The following is a 23,458-nucleotide window of genomic DNA, read 5'->3' as shown; positions in this document are numbered from 1 at the left end:
AAATATTAAACTTTGTATTATATTCACTGCAACAACGCCTTTTTTACATCATTTCCTAAATTGTCCTAAAATATACTACCTCGATAATCCCGCAGCAGACGGGTAGTTGCGGTATATTCGGAGTATTATCGTATCGTTCCAAATGTGTCGTTGTCGATTTTGCGAGTAGACCTCCTGGTACTGTTAAAATATCAAATAGCCTGCTATTACTAATCTCATTCTATACCACCTTTATTATAAGACTTTGAAAGCCAGAACTTATTATAATCACCATAATACGATTTCACTTCTGGTTGATTAATCTATGACACATACTATTTGTCCTTGTCGCGCTGCAGTTGACATCATAATCTCTATCTTGCTCGAACCACCACGTTAATAATTCGAGATTTATTTGTAAGTAAGAAATAAATTCGTGATAAAATACAAATACGACTTTCTTTTATATACTTTCGTATGGTATGAAATACCTTCACTCTTATATATCTAGCAAACATAGTGTTTACATTTTCTTAACACACAGGTTGGCATTTTAGATTATTATTGTCACGCCACGAAAACGTTCCGCTTAGCTCGCTGCTATTAGCCGACTAAATGAAATTACAACAATTGTCTGAATTTGTCTGCAACATTTTGCGCGCGCTAGTGCGATATCTACCTCTTTATTGTATATAATATCATTGCATAGAAGTGTTATTTGTCGTCTTTGGCAGCGCTACAATAATACAAGGGAACCTGCTCAACAGCATTCAGGCCGTAAAAAGTAATACAACCACTCGGCAAGACCGGTACATACAACTCGCTGCAAGACGCCAGCCGATGTTAACCGCTCGAGAGAAGTTTGAGGCTACAAAATTCAAGTGGTGTTGATGTAAGTCCCCAAACTGTGCGGAATCGACTGCATGAGTACGGCCTACGACCTCGACGCCCAATTAGGTGCCCACCGATACGTCACAGGAATCGCGCTCGTCGAAATGAAGGTGTAGAGAACGCAGAACATGGACCCAGGAACAATGGGATAAAATTATGTTTTGCCGATGAATCGCGATTCGGGTTTAGGCCTGATACAAGGAGGGTGTGAGTGTACCGTCGGCCGGGAAACACTGAAAGGCTCAGGTGCATTCAGGAAGTTCATCCATACAGCGGCTCAACAGTTATGGTATGGGCGGGTATTATGAAGAACAGGCGAACTGAGCTCGTTTTTGTAAATGGAAACATGAACGCTGAAAATTACGTTGAGGATATTCTCAGACCTTACGTCCATCCATTTGCACAAACCTTTGGCTCCGATTTTACGTTAATGCATGACAATGCGCGTTCACATACAGCTCGGCGAATCAGTCAGTACTTGGCAACGGAGAACGTACGAGTATTGCCCTGGCCTGCACAATCGCCAGACCTCAACCCCATTGAGCACGCATGGGACATGCTCCAGAGACGTGTTTTGAAGGACTTGGACGGAGTGAAAACAACCCAACAAATGAAGTATTTGCTACAATTCCATTGGGAGCGAATACAGCTAGATGACATAAACAGTCTCATTAATTCAATGAATAATCATTGCCGACAAGTTCTGAATAGCAGAGGAGCCCATACTTTGTATTAAATTATCCTATTCTTTTATAATAAATTAATTTTCTTTAGAAATCTCAATTTGTTAAAAAAATGTTTAGTTGCTTGTGTACCTTAGTTTCTGCAGTATATTCGAATATTGTTAATTTCTTTTTGATAAAAGAACGTATAAAGACAACAGCTGTTATTTTTACATCATATGATTCTAAAACAATCATATTATAAATAAAATATGTTATAATGTAAAAAATAATCCTAAAATTTAAATTAATACATGTTGCTTAGACTTTTTTGATGTGTGTAGTTATTACTTTTATTCACACGTTGTCTTAGTGCAATCCCCAGAAAACGCTGAAAATAACATAAAGAACAAAAGATATAATGTTTTTGTAAATATCGAAACTTAAAAAAATCCGTAATCATCTGGTGGTTATGGCTTGTTTTAATATTGCACATATTATTATAAATAAATCATATCGTAAAGTACACACTCTGTTGATAAATGGCATGCATATTTTTTACACAATATTAGTGTGTAAATTATAAATCTTTGAATCATGAGTGTAAGGATCAATAAATGAAGACAATTTCTACAAACATAAAACAATATATTGACAATCTAAGGAATACTTTAGGATTATGTACATTATTAAAACTTTCATGACTTTATAGAAATCAATATGATTATGAGCTTTTCATTAACACAGAAAATGCTTAAAACAATATTTCCGGTCCAAAAAGATAACTTTTATCCTTATATTCTGAGCTGGCAACTTTGATTGATATCACCCGTCATTGATCATAGAGAGAGATCATCACTCAAAGAGTAGAAATAATTATTCCTCTGATAGTATTGCTCAAATTCCCGCCAAAATTGAAGTTGGATCTTCGACTCCCGATCTTACTTTTCGAAGAAAGAATACAGCTTCGCGGCCGTCGACCAATCTATGGTCATACGATAAAGCCAGATACATCATTGGTCTAATTTCCACCTAAAACATATAATGATCATAGATTGTTAAAATTTCTTAAGTACTACTTTTAATATGGTGTATATTGAACGTACATATTGGTGCATACCATGTGGAAGAGAAACATAGTACTGTTATTAGTGATAGGTAAAAGATCACCCGTTAGCCTATTATCATAGTTATAATGAAAAACAGGTAAAAGAACGGTGGGGAGATGCACATCGACGATCCCAGTGCAGTAACGGAATGGCTGCAGAAGTTTCCTTGGACAGCCAGACTAGAACGCATGGAGCCAGGTCCTGTCAGGAGGTCAGCCTAGCAAAACTCTTTAAGAAAAAAGTTTCACTCCATTGTATGAAACGTGCAGTCATTGATAGATTTACAGATGACGGACTATAATCTTGTAAAAAACGAAGATAGACGAAATTCACTACGTTTTAAGCAACTGGTCGCTTTCAAACTTAGCCGGATTATACTTCGTGGCCAATCGGCATACTGTGATTACTACTATTTCAAACTAATGTCAAATCACTGCACGTTTCATACTAAACTAAATTTCATATTTTTATTTGGCAGTCCCGCCTCTTATTACGTAGTATTTACATCCTCTTTGCAAGAGGTGGTTGTCCAGTGCGAGGTTAACAGAAGATCTTTTTACTTGATGGCGCTACTGTTAAATAAGTTTATACTCAGATAAATAAGTTCAAAGCTAAGCTAAGGTTGTTTATTCGAATTCGCGTTTGGTTGTAATTCTTAGAAATCCTCTATAGATGAAAATGTAAAAAAACGAAATTAAAAGGAATTGTTAAAGGATCACCATCAAGTGAGCTATTTGGGCTTTTCTTTTGATGGATGAGTTAATTTTTTTTTCTGTCAATGTGTTTGTTGTGGAATATGTAGATTACCTTTCCCTTTATCGCCACAGGCCGTTGTACTATAGCATGCATTCCAAGAATAGCAGACTGTGGCATGTTTATAATAGGCATAGACAACAGAGATCCAAATACACCTCCATTGCTGATTGTAAATGTCCCACCTTGCATGTCAGCTGGTGTCAGCTTACCTTTAAATAGCACAGCAATCAATGACGTTCTATACATATAGACAAATCACGTCGTATTGAAAACAAAGCTAAAATATGGAATATGCCACAAATTATACCATAATAAGCTTCGACTGCTATATGCTATACATTGCCGCATTTACTCCAGTTGCTTAGAATATTGCTTAAAATATTGTTTTTTCGGACACTAGACCCGCGTGACATTCTTTCTTCCATGCAATACGCATTCGATACTGTGTAATGATATTTTCTAGTGCATTTTAAAACACGCAACATAAAAGAAGTGGAAAGAGCATGTAGTCATTTACTAAGAGAACTAAAGTCTTTTGAATTATATAGTAATCACGATTTTAGACTTTGCGCTATGATAAGCCTTATTTCACAACCACAATGTTATGTCAGTAGTACAAATTGATTTCAGCAATTTTCCTAAATTACTACCATACTACATCTACCATATTACGGTACAAAATATATCAAGAAAAATCAATTCAATTTTTTTACATCAACACTAACCGTAGCCACTTTGCTGTTATACCTTCTCGGTTAATAAATTACGTTGTTTAAAATTATCACATCTCTATAAATTTTGTTTTGAGTCTGTATCATGTTATTAATGGGGAAGAAACGAACCATTCCGTGCCTTTTCCGCGAGTGCGGCTATACTGAGCTCTATTCGCGGATAGTCCATAGACTCCACGTTACGCAGAACTGGTGTGACCAGACCCTTTGGTGTTGCCACGGCGACTGATATATCGACGTAGTCTCTGAAGAGGAAAGTATTAATTATTTCAAAAACAAATACAGCTGCCCAAATGTCGTGTTTTAGAAAGTGGAATTTACACTCAAGACAACTCACAACATTTGGACAAAATAATATGGATTGCCGCTTCATGGAGATGTTCGGATTGTCCCTGCGAGATCGAATCAGAAGTGAGGAGATCCGTAGGAGAACCAAAGTCTGCGACAGTCCAAATGATTGCGAAACTGAAGTGGCATTGGGCAAGGCACATAGTTCGACGGACAGATGGCCGGTGGGGCAGTAAACTCCTCGAATGGTGACCACGTACCGGAAGACGCAGTGTTGGTAGGCCCCCCACAAGATGGACCGACGATCTGGTCAAGATCGCCGGAATACGTTGGGTGAGGGCAGCGCAGAAAGTAACTTTAGGTGTTACTTTCTGCGCTACCCTCAATAAATTTTCTTAAATACAGTTGCAATAAGTGAAAATACTAATTAAACTAAATATTATTTCTTTCCATTTTTTTTTCTTTTTTTCACTGTACCAAATACGTTATAGCCAACCAGTTACACTAACGACAAATGAATGAATAAGCCTTATAAACATTCATGTCACAGAAAGCCAAACACATGAACAATAAGTCACTCTATATTTAAGCAATTTAAGCAAATCGCAATCAATTAATTATTAGTAACTAATTAATTTAGATAATATATACGTCTAGATAGACGTTGACAGCTTTGAGCAAATTAGTAAACAAAATATTTTTAGCAACGCACGCACCCTAAAACAAAGTGAATTAAATATCGCATTTGTAAGAGCTAGCATGTCATGCACACTAAAGTAATAAGACTCGCCTGTTGGCATGTGTTTCCTAACAGCAAAAGGCTCTATCTTGACGAACTTATAAATTAGCTAAGGTAATTAATTATTAATGAATAAACCAAACACATTCAACATGAAACGTCAAATGGTTGCGCGGTATTGACGTCTTTATTCGCGAAACAGTGCGACTTAAAGGAACTAATAAATAATGAATAGCTTATGATTGGCATTGCAGAGATTGTGACTACCTATTTAATTTATCCGTAACAAATATATAAATCCCTATCTGATCAAGGCCACTTAAAATCTACTAATTAAAATTATTTGCTGAGGCGCCATCAGTTCTTAATACTGTATCTAGTTCATTTCCTTATTTCATTGATTTGAATTAACATCTTTGATTTAGTTTGTCACGAGAGCGTCACAATTTGCAGTCTTAAACTAATAAGCTATATTTATCTGCTGAAATTAGCTTAATCCATCATGGAAAGCACTTCAACTATGTACCCTACTTGGAAATAGCATGAAAAGCAAAATTTAACCTGCACGAGTTGCACGTGTATAAGCTTATAACAATAATAAATTTTTATTTCAGGCATAAAAGCCCATATCACAATAATTTGTAGTTAAAATAAATAAAATAGTATACCATATCAGACAAAAAACATCGTAATTTATTTGCGATTTTAGTCATGATGCAAGCGGAATGCAAATGGAGCAGTTGATGAGCCCGGACAACGATAAACGGATGATATTTTTCGATCCGCAACCTATTTCAGAATCCCGCAACACGATCTGATGATCCCGAAGAAGTCGGTTCTCCTGCCTACGGCAAACATGTGAAAAGGGCACAGTAATGTGGCATCTTCTTCAGGACGCGATATGCGTTATTATATTGTATCCTAACACTCATTGTCCTTTGGGTATACCGTACCCAGAGTTGACACGTGTATAAGAAAAAGCAGTATGCTCTAAATAGTGTCAACCTAACATCGCGTATACCTCCAGAAAATCGCTTATGTTCCGAGCACTCTATGTTAACTGTTAACTCTGTAATTGTGGCAAAGGTACAGTAGTTACTTACCCCATAGATGCCTAGAATACTACTACTACTAGACTATTACTAGGTTTAAGACAAAGAATTATTGATAGTGTCAAAACCGTGAGCTCAAACACTAATAAGTCCTGCAGTTTTGAATTAATGTATAATAAGTTACCTATAAATTATATCATCTCCAATGATGACTCCGTTGATTACTGGCTGATCCATCAGGGCATTTGCTGCAGCCTTCAGGAACGGCGACATGAAAGACAATTTCGTGCCATATTTCTTCGTGAATGTTTCCAAGTTTGCTTTTCGGAAGGCCATCAGCTTGCTGTAATAAAATTGGAACTGTTTCTTAAGCCACTTCTTATGGCCGCTGGACAGACAAGCGTAAAGCTCTCTTGTTAGTAAGTAAACATCACCTTTATATTTACTTATTTTAGGGTAACTGAAGATGATGCCAAGGCTGTTTGTAATCCAAATAATCAGATATTTTATAATACCATTTTAAAACAGAATTTGATTAGTGATATTATTAAATTTACAAATTGATAGATTCTGGATATTACTGGGAAGTTTGATATAAAAGTAGAAACAATGTTACTGTTACGGTGGATACTTTAGCAGTTCTCATAAGAACAATGAGGCTCGCGCGTCCGCACGTTGGGTTATGGCCATATTTTATGGTTGGGCTATGGCCATATTTTATGCCTATGCATCCCGTGATAGATCATCGTGAACACCATAGCCCACCCTCATATATACACGAGAGGAATCACACAGCATTTCCTTATTTGATTATTATTTGTTAACCATGAAAGGATTATCATAAGTAATGTTGAAATATTAAACCGATAATTGTCGATTTTGGGCTTAAACCATTCAATTAGTCTTCCAGTACCTCATATCGCACTCATTGAATGTAGTCAGCATGGCACATGTATTCTGCGCCTCCTTGAGTCTCTCAGCAATACGTTTTCTCATCCTGTTCATGGGCACCGGCAGCTCTGTTCTCGAGCCCGATATCACTTTTGTTGGATCACCCAGCTTCTGCGCAGCAAGCTTGAAGAGGAAACAGCAAATGATAAAGTATTTTTTCTGTAAATCGGTAAGTTTTTTATCCACACATACATTAATAAAGAATATTAAAAAAAATTAAGTCCAACACCAATGAAGTTTCCAAAATTGTGCAAAACTATTGCACAATTTTGGAAACTTCATAGGTATTCACGCAACAATAAGCTTGAATATAAAAATGATTTAAGCCTAAAAATAATGGCCAGAAATGATATAGTATAAAGCAGACTGTCATAAAAAAATCATAGTTTATCGATACGTGAAAGTGTTTTAGGAAAGTGGATTAGGGACCTTCAAGCTTAGAGCATATTCCCAAATTAAAGACTGGCAATATAACTCTGGACCCCTGGTGCTGCGGATCAAAGAGGATGTAAATACTAATAATATAAGATGCGTTATAAGAGGCGGGACAGCCGAAGTAAAAATTTAAATTTAGTTTAGTATAAAACGTGCAGTATCAGATTCAGAATCAGAATCAGAATATCTTTATTCAATAAAATCTCGAGGATCACATTGAATCGTCACAAAATAAATTATTCTAATATACAAAAATACAAAGTTGTATCCATAATTATTATACTATTGCACTATATTATACAAAAACTAGTCATAACTCTACACCGGTTTACAAGAACCTAAGGTATTGTCAAGCTCTCATTGCAAGATGGAGGAGGATGGATCTGGCCAAGCTATCTTGGCATTTATAAAATCATCTATTCTATAATAGGCTTCCTTAATAATTGTTTTTTAATATAAGATTTGAAATGACGAATTGATGGCTCTGTCACTTTTGATGGGAGTTTGTTATAGAAAAGCACAGAGTTTCCCATGAAAGAATCGTTAAGTTTTTGTAATCGGTATCTTGGAATCAACAATTTATTCTTGTATCTTGTATTAATGTTATGTATATCATTTCTTTTCAGCAGATTATCTTTGTTTCAATGTGTGTACAATAAATTCTCAAAAATATATTGGAGGTTACTATTAAAATATTTATATCTTTATAACGGTCACGCAATGAGTCGCGAGGTTTTATATTATATATGCCACGAATTGCTCTTTTCTCTAAAACAAACATTGTTTGGATATCTGCTGAGTTACCCCATAGTAGAATGCCATACGTCATAACACTATGAAAGCAGGAAAAGTACACAAGTCTAGCCGTCGATTCGTTAGTTGTCTGATTGTTCGAACTGCATACGCTGCTGAGGCAAGTCTACCTGCAAGTGATTCTATTTGGGGGCACCATTTTAGTTTTGAATCAATGTGAAGCCCCAGAAATAAAAAAAAAGAAAGTAGAATCTACAAGACTAAGTGACTCCTCCTTGAGTTTAATATTAGTTGGAAATTGTTTCACATTTGGCATAGTAAATTTAATGCATTTTGTTTTATCGGCATTTAGCAAACGATTATTTATGTTAAACAAATTTAATATACATAAAAGTGATTTGTTTACATCATCAAAGTTTTCTTTCGATCTATCCACATTGAAAATTAAGGAAGTGTCATCAGCAAAAAGGACTATGTCGCATAAATTGGTAGCGTAATATATTGGTAGTGATTTGACATAAGTTTGAAATGGTAGTAATTACAGTATAGCGATTGACCACGAAGAAATAATAATCATCCGGCTAAGTTTGTAAGCGAACAGTTGCTTAAAACGTAGTGAATTTCGGATCTCCTTTTTCCACAAGAATATAGCCGTCATCTGTCAAGCTATCAATGACTGCACGTTTCATACAATCGAGTGAATCGCTTTTTCCTTAAAGAGTATCGCTAGCCTGTTGCGGATGTGCTTCTGCGGCTTCCTCACTACTTCCCATCACCTCAGCTTGTACGTGTTGTCTTTGAATATCAATTATAAGAGTAATTCATGCTCGTCCTTTAATAGCTGACATAAAAATTACTTCAACTTTCCCGTTCAATAACATAATGTCTCTTATTTCTTGGGTTTCTTGATTTGGCCCTTGTTATCAGTACATCTCCAATTTGATCTCGGTCTTAGTTGATCTATGTAGTTTGACACATTTCCCAAAGCATCCATCAACACTTTCACTTGCTCTACAAATTAATGATATGGTAGCCTTATAAGAATTATCATGTAATACCGTGGGTCCAGCGGCTGCCTTCTTTACTACTGCAGGTCCTGCTGCAGTTGGTTTGGGGGTGGCCACTGCAGGCTTGGGGGCAGCAGAGGCCGTAGCAGCGGCAGGGGCAGGGGCAGCGGCAGGGGCAGCGGCGGGGGCGGGGGCAGCCGGCGCGGGGGCTGCTGCAGCCTTTGTCGGAGCCACTCCCGTCACATTCACCTGAAAAATACACCAACATAAGTAGGAAACATTACGTGTGTGAACTGTATATCAAGTAAACAGTACACCCCATTAAAACACTCAACTAACATCAACTCGCAGTCGAAGATGGAGTACCAGGAGATAGGGAGACTAAATAAATTTGGAATACAAATTAATCCTTTTCATTTTTCTTTCTCTTTAGATTAAATAAATACGGTAAATGTTTGTTATGTAGCTTAAGACTATATAATATATATATATTATTAGTCTGGCCATAAATACTGTTACAATTAAAAATAAGCAAAATATTACTTTTGAATTTGGAATTTATCATTTTTATATGAATGTTCATTGAGTTTTCTCATTTTGGCGCCAATAAATTGTAGAAATATTTTGCGATATTAAAATGGAGTGAGGTGATGACGAGAACCGAATCGCTGTGATTGAATTACACCAGGAATGTTTGGAGCCGAATGCAATTTTTAAAATCTCAATACGCTTGGCATTAGTAAAATTTTTGTGACAGAAAAAGATCTGGCCGTTCACGTAGTGTTCGTACGAAAAGGTGGTCAAAGAAGTGAGGGAAAGAATTCGAAGAAATCCTATCCTAAAGCAAAAGATTTTATCTCGGGAGATGAAGATTGCACCTAGAACCATGTCACGTATATTAAAAGATGACTTAGGACTTGTAGCATATAAGAGACGTACTGGTCATTTCTTAACTGATTATAATTATTATTATGATTATAATAATGATAATTTAAAAAATAATAGGGTGGTAAAATCGAAACAACTAACCAACAAGCGATACGCAAAAGGAGGTCACAGAGAATTTTTGTTTACGGATGAGATTTTCTTTACAATTGAACAACATTTTAAACAAAATGACCGTATTTATGCTCAAAGCTCTAAGGAAGCTTCCCAATTAATCGACAAAGTGCAACGTGGGCACTATCCGACTTCAGTAATGGTTTGGTGTGGTATCAGCTATGAAGGAGTGGCTGGGCCATACAAGAACAAGATACCATTATTGAGAAGGTAGTGAAGCTCGTTAACAACCCCATGTTCCAGAATCAAGAATGGTCCTTCCAGCAAGACTTGGCACCGGGTCATAAAGCTCGGTCTACACAGTCTTTGTTGGAAACAGACGTTTCGGATTTCATCATAGCTGAAGACTGGCCGTCGTCTAGTCCCGATTTTAATCTGCTGGATTATCATTTATGTTCAGTTTTAGAGAGTTGAAATTATAAGAGCTTACATAGAATGCACATATGAAAATTAAGTACAATACAAGGTAATACAAGAGCTATACTGAAAGTTCTGGACTTGCCCTTACCATCAAATAGTAATATATATAATAGTTAATATAGAAACTATAAGACAATAATTGATTGAAACTCATTACGGAATTGTGTATCTTGGCTAAGAATGAATTGAATTTCCATGTCTTCCAATAACATACCAGTACTATTTTGGGCAGTATTTATACAGGATTTGAGCACAGTTACCACTGGGTACTTGTAGCATGTTTATTGGTATGCTTTAATTAATTTACCCATTTTTTTATTGTTTTCACTTTTCCAATTTGTTACAAGTGCATTTAAAACTATTTTATCACTGCTACGCATTGAAGACGTCAGCTTACCCCTCAAATCTGGTCGACTAGAAGAAAGTTCTGGAATAGGTAAAAATTTCAAAACCTAAATGTTACAGCCAAAAACGTACCGTTCCTTCTTTTGCTTTAGATAATCCTTAGCACTGATAGTGCCTTAGTGAAACTCGTATCCCCAAATGAAGCGATTTTATTTTGACACGATTTTATTATTTCTATTAACCTTTATAATTGTGGACTGATTAGAATGAGGTAAAAACCAAATGTAACGAGGAGCATGCCGAAATACATCAGTAAAATCTACATTAAAATCGGATAAGCTATTGAATAGACCCAACGTGTAAAGAAATTACTAGTATTAATTTAAATTTGATATGAATTATATATTCCTAAAAATTTTATCACCAGTAGAAGGTTTCTTTGCACTAGGTAGGTGTCACAGCGGAGCCTCCTTCTGCCGTGAAGTAGTAGTGTACAAGCATTATTGTATTTCGGTTTGGAAGGCACCAATAGTAAAATTACTGGGCAAATGAGACTTAACATCTTATGTCTCAAGGTGACGAGCGCAATTGTTGTGCCGCTCAGAATATTTCGGTTTATCAAGAATCCTGAGCGGCACTACATTATAATGGGCAGGGCGTATCAATGTCTCTCGTCTCGTCCCTTTTCGTCGAAAATAAACATAGTTTCACCCCAGTAAAAAAGCTATTTCTCGTAACTTTAGGTTAAGCTTTGTAGAGATTATTCCTGAAATATATTGTATAATACTAACTACATTTGGAACAAATATATTTGTGCTTGAATTTTAGTGTTAGGATTAACTTTATTTTTGTAGATAAATGATTTTTGTTCTGCAATAGAAGGGTTCAAATTGTCTAGATTTTAGATACCTGAAACAGGGGTTGTTGGGACTTGACTGATTCACCCTCCTTCACCAACATCTTGGCGATGGTGCCGTGACCCGGGGACATCACTGGCAGTGCCGTTTTGTCCGTTTCTATCTCCAACACTACTTCATCCATCGCCACAGCATCGCCCTCCTTCTTTATCAACCTTGAAAAGATTTGATACTATTTGATTATTCGCATCTATTTAACTGATATTTAAATTTAGTTTTCTGATCACCTTATATAAAGTCAATGAGTGTATCTTCTTCACAGTCTGTAGGTTATCCATATATACTAGATACTCACTGTCTTTTGTAAAACAATAAAAGACTATTGGTAAGTAACAGCATGAAAATTCTAGACTTCAAGAGTGTGATGTACGCTGGCATCAGGTGGATTATGTCCAGCACAATTTCCACTGATAATGATGCTGGTGAAGTTGTTTAGTAACTATCGCCCATCTGCCAAAATCTTAAGATTATTGCATTGGTATGTTTTTATGTTATTTTCTTTGATTAACGCGAGTGTTACACTCGAAAGGTCTAAGTCGTCTAGGTCTTCGGGTTAACTAAAATAATGATAAAAATGTAACTTTTACGCAAAATCTAATGTAAACATAGTTACAATTACACGATTTTTAATCCTTTAAAAAGTATTTTATTTAAATGATTTTATGAGTCAAAGCGCAATTTCCTTTCTTCAGGAGCTGTTTACTATCAAGATTTTATTTTAAATGATCAGCCACCTCCGTACTGATACCTACTCGTAAAATATAGCGTCTAATATGCACTGTTCCTTACTTCACGTCACCACTGGACACAGAGTCAGGGAAGTTCGGTGCTTTCACTTCTTCTATACCGTAGATACATTTTGTTGTACGGATACTACGTGCATGTTGAAATATCTGCAGATCTCTTACTGTTCTGCTTCTTAAGTGTCTGCAATCATGAAACATGATATTGTTACACAAGGAATTATAATAGTAACACTCTTAAAATAACATCGGGTTTTCGCATGAGGACTGCAAGCTTAGCCAAGATTACAATCTTTAATTGAAATTGCTGAAAAACTTAGGAAATGTATAGGACCAACGATTGACACATGGTCAGAACGAACGTTTTGTCAAACCGTAGGCAATAATAAAACGCTGCCAATGATTGAAAAGTAAGGATCTTGGGCCCCACCCTGTCTGAAAATGAAGAATGGAGTGTCTGCAAGAATGCCGATATAGAAGTTCTCGTTCTATCTGTAATCGGTAGCGCTTTGGAAAAATTTGGAAATGTATGGGACCAACGTCTGACACCTGGTCAGAACGATTGTTTTGTCAAATTGTAGATAATGATAAGACGCTGCCAATGATTGAAAACGTAAGGATGTTGGGCCCCGCCCTGTCTGAAAATGGAGAATGGAGACTCTGCAAGAATGCCGATATAGAAGTCCTCGTTTGTGAAGGGGTTAGAATGAAACCGAAACACAAAATTTAAGCTTGAACATCAGTCTAACCAAATAATATGTAAATTTTACAAAAAGTTTTACAAGTTGTTTACTCCAAGACAGCATGAGCGTGTGACCGATTACCATGATGGGGGATGTCTGGTAAGCTAGAAATGATAGTTAAGCATTCTTTTGAATTTCACTACATAATATGTTACTTCTCATTTGAATAGGCACTGTACATTTTTAATTTAAATTACTAAATCTTCCATTTGTTCGGGAAAAGTAGAGTTTTTGGAATGAACATACAAGAAACTGAACACTCTTTTAAGTTAAGCGAAACAGGACTTCCATCCTGTTGATTTTAGACCTTCAAATGTTTCGGAGACTTAATTTCTTTCAACGTTTAGCGCGTCGGTAACCATCTATCTTGCCAATTATCAAAATTGTAAAACGTCGTACGAGTATCTGTAATGACGTAAGACATGAGCATGCTTCTTTTCTTCATTTCACGGTCTGCAGCTGTTTCCGGTTTTGGCCGAAGCGCTGGAGTAATAGTTAAATCTCTTTAGCTCCAGCTGATGTGTAACATTTCTGCTACTACTACATCTCGAAGGCTTCTATATACTTCTATGTATTTGTTTTTAAGTCCAGGCTTAAAAGCAAATACATAGAAGATACAATAGATACACTTACACTAAGGCTGAGATCTTAAGAGCGTACTTAGTACGTAAAACGTAACTGAGCGTAAGCTAAGCATAATTTTTGATTTAGTTGTTGTTATGGTAAGACATTCCACAGCTTTGTAGTACGTGGAAGAAAACTCCTTGAAAACCGCACTGTGGAGGATCCCGCCACACATCCAGATCCTGAGGATGATATTCTAACTTGTGGCATGTCGTGCAAAGGTAGAATTCGGCGGCAGGAATCAGATTAAACAGCTCTTTGGAACACTCCCCGTGATAAATGCCTTAGAAGACACACAATGAAGCGATGTCTCTACGCAATGCCAAGTGATCCAGCCGTTCACAGAGCACTGAGTCCCCGACAATTCAAGCTGCTCTGCGTTGTACGCGGAAAAATGGATCGAGCTGATACTGGGGTGCGCCAGACCAGAGTTGACAGCAATATATAATCCATGTGTGGATTATATATTGCTGTCAACTCCTGCGCTTTTTAGAGCGCTAGAATGTGGGCCAGCTTGAAGATTTGCCGTGCTCTATTTATGACGCCCAGCTTCTGCGAAGCCAATTTGGCTTTGCCCTCCAGATGACTACGGAATTGACATTTCGAGACCCAGTATTTCGATACTAGGCGAGGTTTTAAAGGAAGTGTTATCGAAGAGCGGTGATACGACAAATGGGGTTTTTTTAGTGCGCAAAACTTGAACGCTTTTTCGCGTTTAAACGCGCAAACTAAAGTCCTTCTCAAGAGAGGACACGATAGATGGCACTCGTTTCTCCCGGCACTGGTCAACGATTTCCCGAGAGAGACCTGCATGGCCCGTGTATACGGCATCACCAATGCTGTCGTCTGCATAGCAATGTATGTTAGAGGTGTCCAATATATCATTGATATGCAGAAGAAACAGCGTGGGAGATAGCACACAGGTTTGGGACACTCCAGCGTTCACGGGCTTCAGGTTCGAGCAATAACCGTCGACAATGACCTGTATGCTTCACCCAGTGAGGAAGCTGGATGTCCACTTGCATAAGCTCTCGGGAAGCTCAAATCATGGAAGGTTTGAGAGGAGCGCCTTGTGCCATATACGATCAAACGTCTTCACTATATCCAGGCTAACTGCCAGTCCCTCCCTTGCTTTCAAAGCCGCCGCCCATCGATGTGTTAGGTATACCAGAAGATCGCCTGCCGACTGACCATGGTGAAAGCTGTACTGCCGGTCGTTGATCAACTGGTGAACTTCTTGGTATACCAAGAGCTGGCGGTTAATTATGCTCTCCATGAAAGCAGGGAGGTAATAGGAATAGGTCTGTAGTCTGCCGGATCCGAACTGTCTCCTTTTTTTGGATCGGATGGACAAGGGCTGACTTCCATGAGTCAGGGACTACGCCTTTTGAATAATAGTGCCGGAATAATCGCGTTAGCAACGGCTTCAACTCAGGGGCACATGTTCTAAGCACGATTGGAGACATGCCATCCGGCCCGCTCGACTTCCTGACGTCCAACGAAAACAGAGCTCGCCGAACAGCTCTGTCTGAACTGTACTTCAGGCATAGAGCTCTGACACCGCGGGATGGTCGGCGGTGTTTTTCCGTTGTCGTCAAGAGTCGAGTTGGAGGCGAAAATAGCGCACAGTAGATCGGCTTTCACTTTTGCCGTAAGGGCCACGGTGTCATTCTTCATGTGCACGGCGGCAACTGGTTGAAGTTACCAAGAGCAGCTTTCGACAACGACCAGAATTCGCGTGTTCCAGTCGGGTAACTGGAAAGCTGCTCGCCGATTTTGACAACGTGCTTCGATTTCGCACGGGCGATTTACCGCTTAAAGAATCTAACAACGAAGTAAAGTCTGAGCAAAGTCTTAGTACACTTTATAGATATCAGCCTTAGCTTAGGTAATAGGTATCCTTTAAAATTTATTTTGCGATGATTTGAACCTGCTTACCTATCGTATATAATTCCATAAAACTGTCTATTAGCTACAACATTGAACATATGCACAACGGCTGCGTATAGAAAAGTTCTTTAGCAAATATTTCACCTGTAATAAACTCCGCCCATTGATTTAACTGGCACTTTGTAAATTCGAATCGTGCAAATGGAAGCCACTTTTAACATAGAATACTTTGTATCTACATGAAACATTGATATACCCATTGCAGACATTTGCTTCTAATATACATCCAAATATTATGAGTTTTATTTTTTTTTTATCTGAAGATGTTGACTCGCCGAAAAAAATCGCGTTTAAGAAAAACTTATAATGATAATTATGTATTTTCGTAAAATAACGCATAATCGAATAAACTTTCCATTATATAATAAGACACTTTATCATCGTTGATAGGTGCAACCAGTGGTGAAACCAGTTTTACCCGTGGGAGGCTCCTTGGACAGGATGCCGGCTAGATTATGGGTACCACAACGGCGCCTATTTCTGGCGTGAAGCAGTAATGTTTAGGCATTACCGTGTTTTGGTTTGAAGGGCGCCGTAACTAGTGAAATTACTGAGCAAATGAAACTTGACATCTTATGTCTCAAGGTGACAAGCGCAGTTGTAGTGCCACTCAGAATATTTGGGTTTTTCAATAAACTTGAGCGGCATGGCATTGTTATGGGCAGACCGTATCAATTATCATCAACTGAACGTCTTGCTAGTCTCGTCCCTTACTGTCATAAATAAATTTTAGAGTAAAGTGAAAGCATTGTTAGCAACACTACGCCCTGACCAAGTTCAGACCCTCATTTGGTTTATAAGATGGTTTATTATGCATGGTCTTATAGCTTGTGTCAATAGCTTTCTTATACATTCACTCAAATCATCATAATTATAAGCAATTTGATAATAATAATAATTAAAACACATAAAATAAAACGATTAGACAGGCCGCTGCCCGCGAATTAAGCTGTTGAGCCAAGGTTTATTTAAAAAAATATATTTATTTACCAGATTAAATGTTTTTCACTTAATTGTATATAATGAAATAAATAAATATTGACACACTTTCACACAAATTATTTTGCCCCCAACTAGGCATAGCCTGTACTGTACTATGTATATAATACAATATAGTACCTTAAGCATACGTAAATACATATAAAACAACCATGACTCGGAAACAAACATCCATATTCATCATGTAAATGTTTGCACCTACATGGATTCGAACCAGTGACCTCTAGCTTAGTAGGCAGGGTCACTAACCACTGGGCTATATGAGTCGTCAAATAATAACAAAAATAACAAGATATTAACACAAATTTAAATAAATGTTATATAGCGGTTACATAAATCTCTCTCGCAATAAATGTCATTTTTTGCGTGGTTTTGTGGTGAAAAGTACTTACCACATCCATGCCGTTTCAAAGTTTCTTGTATGTATTTTCTCAGTTATTATAACAGACAATAAAAATATGACGAATATACTTACATAGATATGTTTGGACTAGAGTGGATCCATTTAAAGCAAACTATATGTGTGACATTTCGTGAAGACCCCTTGAATATCTGTTGAAATAGAAAATTAACATTTTTGATTTTTCAATCAAATTGATCAAATTATTATAAATAATAGTTACATACGGCTCGTATGAGTCTAGTCCTAAGCATAATTGTGTTATTATACTGAAATAGTTTTGTTATAATTTTATACAAATAATTCACAAAACATCTTAAAAAGCGCTTCAGTCAATGTCACTCATCTGCTAGAATATCGTTTTAATAATTTTGACGTTAGTTTAGCATCATCGAAAAGTTCTGATAACCCGCTGCAACATTTCAGTAAACTATAACCCCCTTATTCATAATAGTCTGCTAATTCTCACTCTGTCTTCTTCTATTGACCTGAGTCAGAACGAGAAAAACACTCCTAAGCGGCTGTTTAAAGTTAGCGGACCATTATGAATAAGGGGGTGAATATACTAGCTGACCCAGCAAACGTCGTATAAAACATATTAAACAAAATCATTTATTAAAATTTTGATGCAGCCGATTCTCAGACCTACAAAATATATCGTACTACAATTATTGGATCTTGCTATATCGGTTTGATGGATGAAACAGAATAATATAAAAATCGTGATACAAAAATAGTTGTTGATTGTCGAAAATTTAAATGTGTATATATTTTTCAATGTTGAATCATAATAAAATAAAAATAAAAATAAATTGTCAAAAAATTTAAATAAAAAACATTGAGGTGGACTACCCTTAACATTTAGAGGGATGAAAAATAGATAGAAGCCGATTCTCAGACCTATATGCATGACTGTATATGCATATAAAATTTGGTAAAAATCAGTAAAGCGGTTTCGGAGGAGTAAGGTAACTAACATTGTGACACGAGAATTTTATATATAAGATTTGCGGACACGACAGACGTTGTCCTGTACACACGTCTTAAATTTTAATAATCGGTCCAGCCGTTGGTAAGTGTTCACTAACATACACATGGGCTCCTGCCCATTCATTTCAGTGAATGTGAGATTGTTTCAGATTCTCATTCAATTCAGGAGAATTATATATGGACTGAAATGAGAATCTGAAACAATCTCACATTCACTGAAACACACAATAAAACATCAAAATTGGTCCAGCCGTTTTGTAGGTAGTTCAATTATGAATCTTAACCATCCTCGAATCCACTTGAACACACTCAAAAAAATTCATCCAAATCGGTACAGCCGTTTAGGAGGAGTGAGTGTTTGACAGTGAAGTCAACACACATACAGAAGAATTATATATTATATAAAGATAATAATAATGATAATTAAGCTTTAAGCTATTGTTAGAATAATATTAAGACACACTGATGCTTAAACTAATCTTCTCCCTCGAAATCCGTCTGTGTCCCTCTTTCAACAAAGGAACTGTAACCATTTACCTCTGTCAGTAGCTAAAATTGAAAATGTATAATTTATGGAAGATGAGCACAAACGACCGTACTGGTCACCTGATGTTAAGTGATCAGCGCCGCCCCTATTCTCTTGCAGCAACAGAGGAATCACAGGAGCGTTGCCGGCCTTTAAGGATGGTGTGCGCGCTTTTTTTGAAGGGCTTTTTTTTGTACGACATGGGTACATGTCGTACCGCCATGGGAACACCGCACAAAATTCAAATTCAAATAGTTTATTTCTCAAAATAGGATAACCGCATCACTTTTTGAAGTCAAGAAAATATACAAACAATAGAATAATACAGTCCTACTACTTATAAATTAAAATAGTATGCAGACCTTAAAATTATTTACATTGCTTTAATCCCATGCACTTTTATCTGTTATATAATCTTTAATTGTATAATAAGCTTTTTTTAAATATTTTGTTTAAATATATTAAACTTTTTTAATTGTAGTTTGCGAATTTCTTCAGGGATTTTATTATAAAAACGGACACATTGTCCCCTGAATGATATGTCTATTTTCGTTAGCCTTGTGTGAATCAGAGCAAGATTATGTTTATTTCTAGTGTTACAGTTATGAATGTCACTGTTTTTTTAAAACGATCTATATTTTTATGCACAAATATAAGGTTTTCAAATATGTATTGACATGGTTCTGTTAATATTTTGATCTCCTTAAATTTATCTCTCAACGAATGTCTACTGGACAGATTAAAGATTGCTCGAACAACTCTTTTCTGCAGCACAAAAATCGTTTGAATATCACTAACGTGTCCCCACAGTAATATACCGTAAGACATAACAGTATGGAAATATCTAAAATATACGACACGTGCCGTGTCTTCGTTTGTGAGCTGGCGAATTTTCCTTACAGCAAATGCTGCAGAACTAAGTCTATTCGCCAAACCAGCTATATGTGGACGCCATTGGAGTTTTGCGTCTAAAGAAATACACCATAAAAACTTCCACAAGGAAGCTCATTCCACAGCTTAGAGTACACAGGTAGTACGTGGAAGAAAGTTCATTTAAAACCGCACTGTAAAAGAAGGCCACACTCCCAGGCGGTACTTCCCGCCGTGGCCTTTATTCCATCAATCGATCTTTTTGTTGGCCCACTTCCCTTCCTTCTCTTGTTCCTTGTAAACCAGAACAATATAGTTTTTGACCAATATTCGTATCCCCTAATAATTGCATGTTCTGTCCGTTTCCACTTTAGTTTTCTGATGGTTACTGCTACATCTTTTGTTGTAGTTCGTTTCATTATCTGAAAACCACTGTATTTAGATGGAACTAAGATCAATCGTTTTCGATTCCATCGACGCTTTGCCATTTTCATAGGTTGAGTCACAGCGAGTCTTAGCAAGGATGCAATTCATAAATAAAATTTTAAAATACGTGGGCGTCGTCGCATCACTTTAGTCGGGACGCCCGGCTAAAGTGATAACTTAAAAGTTGAACTATTTAATATTGAAATTGTTTAACTTGAGAAGAGCTTAGGCTTAAGCTTTTTATGTATAGGCATTAATTTAATAATGTAAGGAAAGATATATATATATATATATATATATATATATATATATATCTTGCCTATATATATACATATATATATATCTTTTGTATACATTACATTATAAGAATCATTATTTAATCCTATAAAAGTACCAATTGGTTAGAGTGAGAGAAGAGAAGCCTTCCCACCGCTGCCGTATGCGGGAGAGAAAGGGAAGCTATACAGACTGGGGCCGTAACGCGTGACGTTACGAAGCGAAGGTAAGGCTCAGAAAATCGAAAGTTTTCAAGAGCAGCACTGTATTGTTATTATAAAATCAGCGGGAATACATCCTCTATTGCGCTTTCCTTGGGACTCTTTCGATTTGGAAGGCCTCGACTCCTATGACTTTTGTTCTTTCTTTTGTTATCCGATCGGAACTTAATTTTTTTTAATGAAGAAGAGGTAAGCAAACACAGCTACATTCGGGACACCTGGGACCATATTATTCCATGAGCTCGCAAGAGCTGGGGCTAAAGCAGTCCAATATGGTCCGGAACCCATTTGTGGACTGCCTAAGAGCGCCATCCAACCCACCCTGAGTAACCAATGTAAACAAGAAGCACTTAAGCGCTGGAACAACTCTTCAGGTTTAATCCACTCTAAAGCACTGATAAGGGCATTCAACAGTAGTTATGCGAATGAAGCCCTATCTTTGAACAGGAAAAATCTATGCATAGTCAGTAGGATGCTAACCCGGCACTGTCGCCTAAACAAGCACCTCAGTGTGGTCGGCATCAAAAACGACAAAACTTGCAGATTCTGCCTTGAGGATGATGAAACGTCTATTTATGCGACTATGCGACTGCGGCCCACTAATGCATAAGCGTAACACAATCTTTGGTGACTACATCGTGCCACCAGATGGTGTTTGCAAATGAAATGAAATGAAATTTTATGTGTAGGAAACATTGTACTTAAGATGTTAACATTTTACTATTGATAATCCAATATGTTTCGTCAATTGACATGCAAAATATGTTACAAAATTGTCTAAACACTACTGTTATACCGAAACATGTCGGATTTCACAATGCTATCATTAATATTTATAAAATTAAAATTTTAAGATATTATAATATGAGACGTAAATAACTAAATAATTCATTTAGTACCTATGTATAATATTAACAAATTCAACGTCATAAAAGTATATTAATTTACATATATTATTATAAAATAGACTAATTCATTTTGTATTGAAAAATTCATTTAAACTATAGAAGCACTTATTTATTAACCATTGATGCAGTCTTCCTTTAAAAACTTTGAAAGGTAAATTTTTCAATTTATTATATATTTTCACAGACATGCTGTAACAATTTCTCAACAAGAATCTAGGGGGCCGGCTCCACAAACCGCCCAGAATCCTGATACACTTCTTCTGTCGAATAAATAAATGCCCTATGCTCACCGAGTTGCCCCATATGACCAATCCATATCTTAAAGCTCAAACCACGAATGCATGATATGCCATTAGCGCTGTTTTTTCACCTATTGTATACGCGTTTGAGGACAAATACATGGTTAATTTTTTTGCTAATTTTGTCAACATGTGACTTGAAGGATAAGTTGCTGTCTAAGGTAATAATACCAAGAAAATTGACAAGTTGTGCTTCTTTAATATTTTCATTATGATAATTAACATTAAGATCTTTTCCTTTCCCATTCTTATTATAATACTGCATATACATTGTTTTTTTTGTATTTACAGTCAGGTTATTTTCAGTAAGCCATTCAATTGTGTCCTTTATTGTTTTATTAATTTCTATATCATATGTCAATTCATTGTTACATTTAATTACAATAGAGATGTCATCAGCAAAACTCGCGTCAAGGAGATACTGCGGTTCGTAAAGGCAGCAGGGCTTGACGACGAGCTTTAGTATGAGTGGCGAACACAATAGTTCAACTATGGACGCGGTGTTACTAGTAATCTTTACGATTAGGAAATAGCCACCCTCTTCAAATAATAATAATATTATTCTCTTGTGACACCAGAGGAATCACAAGAGCAGTGTTAACCATATTTACGACAGCGTGGCTAACGATGATCATAGGAAAAAAATACAACAGAACTGTCTTCACATTTGACTGGATGCTTTAGCTCGAATCGCCGTGTCAGTTTCGTGATTAGTATTACAATTGGTACTTTTTATATAAATAATATTAAAGTAATCTTGAAATATTGTAATTTTTATTTTTTATAAGAGAATTAAAATTGCTTCTTTATTAGCGATATACGATATTCATCTCTAAACAAAAATATTTCAATCTTATTGTAACAGATAATTATTATAAATTTAAACTCGCTATTCAATACTAGATGGCGCGAGTACAGTCTCCACTCAGCCATGTAAAGTGCAAGACAAGCTATGATTCCAACCAAATTCTGGTCTTCTCCCTTTTCCCACCAGAGGGCGCGTGTAAAAATAGTAAATTTCAGCATGTAATAATTAATTAGCATTAATTTTTGTTTTAATTAAAATTAAAAATGTCATTTGAGGGCTCGTCTCAGATCTAGCCAATCTCATCATTGGAATGTATTTCATGATATTATTTACAGCAGAATTTATTTATTTCTTAAGCGCGTTCTTGTACATGCCTATATATCTTAAGCTTAATATATATAAATCCAGTGTCCTGATGTTTGTTTCCAGTGATGAACGGTTTTCCACTAATGAACGGATTATAACAGTGATTACTTCATGGAGTGCACTTTAGTTCAACTTGAGAGATAGGATACCAATATTTTTTTGCATGGACATATTTTCTTTTAGAGAATTTATTAACGCACGGTTTGACAGTTCTT

At 36.5% G+C, this 23,458-nt stretch overlaps 1 protein-coding gene across 2 annotated transcripts; it reads right to left on the bottom strand.

The window, feature by feature from the left end:
• Window positions 1-2,165: 2,165 nt before the first annotated feature.
• Window positions 2,166-17,875, bottom strand: LOC126966151 (dihydrolipoyllysine-residue succinyltransferase component of 2-oxoglutarate dehydrogenase complex, mitochondrial-like). Of its 2 annotated transcripts, XM_050810100.1 has the most exons (10): window positions 17,781-17,875; window positions 17,629-17,705; window positions 12,884-13,021; window positions 12,087-12,249; window positions 9,405-9,602; window positions 7,121-7,281; window positions 6,392-6,550; window positions 4,240-4,373; window positions 3,449-3,606; window positions 2,166-2,564 (listed from the first exon to the last, which is right to left on the bottom strand). In XM_050810100.1, exons 1-10 carry the CDS (start codon window positions 17,805-17,807, stop codon window positions 2,430-2,432), a joined length of 1,350 nt encoding a protein of 449 aa, XP_050666057.1. In that variant the 5' UTR covers window positions 17,808-17,875; the 3' UTR covers window positions 2,166-2,429. The 2 variants fall into 2 exon arrangements, with proteins under 2 accessions (XP_050666057.1, XP_050666058.1); XM_050810101.1 differs by lacking the exon at window positions 3,449-3,606.
• Between the last annotated feature and the right edge of the window lie 5,583 nt (window positions 17,876-23,458).

This window comes from Leptidea sinapis, chromosome 9 (assembly GCF_905404315.1).
Source record: "Leptidea sinapis chromosome 9, ilLepSina1.1, whole genome shotgun sequence".
NCBI classification, from domain to species: Eukaryota; Metazoa; Arthropoda; class Insecta; order Lepidoptera; family Pieridae; genus Leptidea; species Leptidea sinapis.
Note: the sequence above shows the minus strand (reverse complement) of the source record. Positions and strands in the feature narration are given on the sequence as shown.

Bases quoted from the DNA above. Each gene is read 5' to 3' on its own strand.
- LOC126966151 (XM_050810100.1), bottom strand. From the start codon at position 17,807: ATGCTTAGGACTAGACTCATACGAGCC. The intron at 9,603-12,086 runs GTATCTAAAATC...TGTATTTTTCAG, and splicing joins CCCAACAACCCCTGTTTCAG to GTGAATGTGACGGGAGTGGC. The intron at 4,374-6,391 runs GTAACTTATTAT...TTTCCTCTTCAG, and splicing joins GGAGATGATATAATTTATAG to AGACTACGTCGATATATCAG.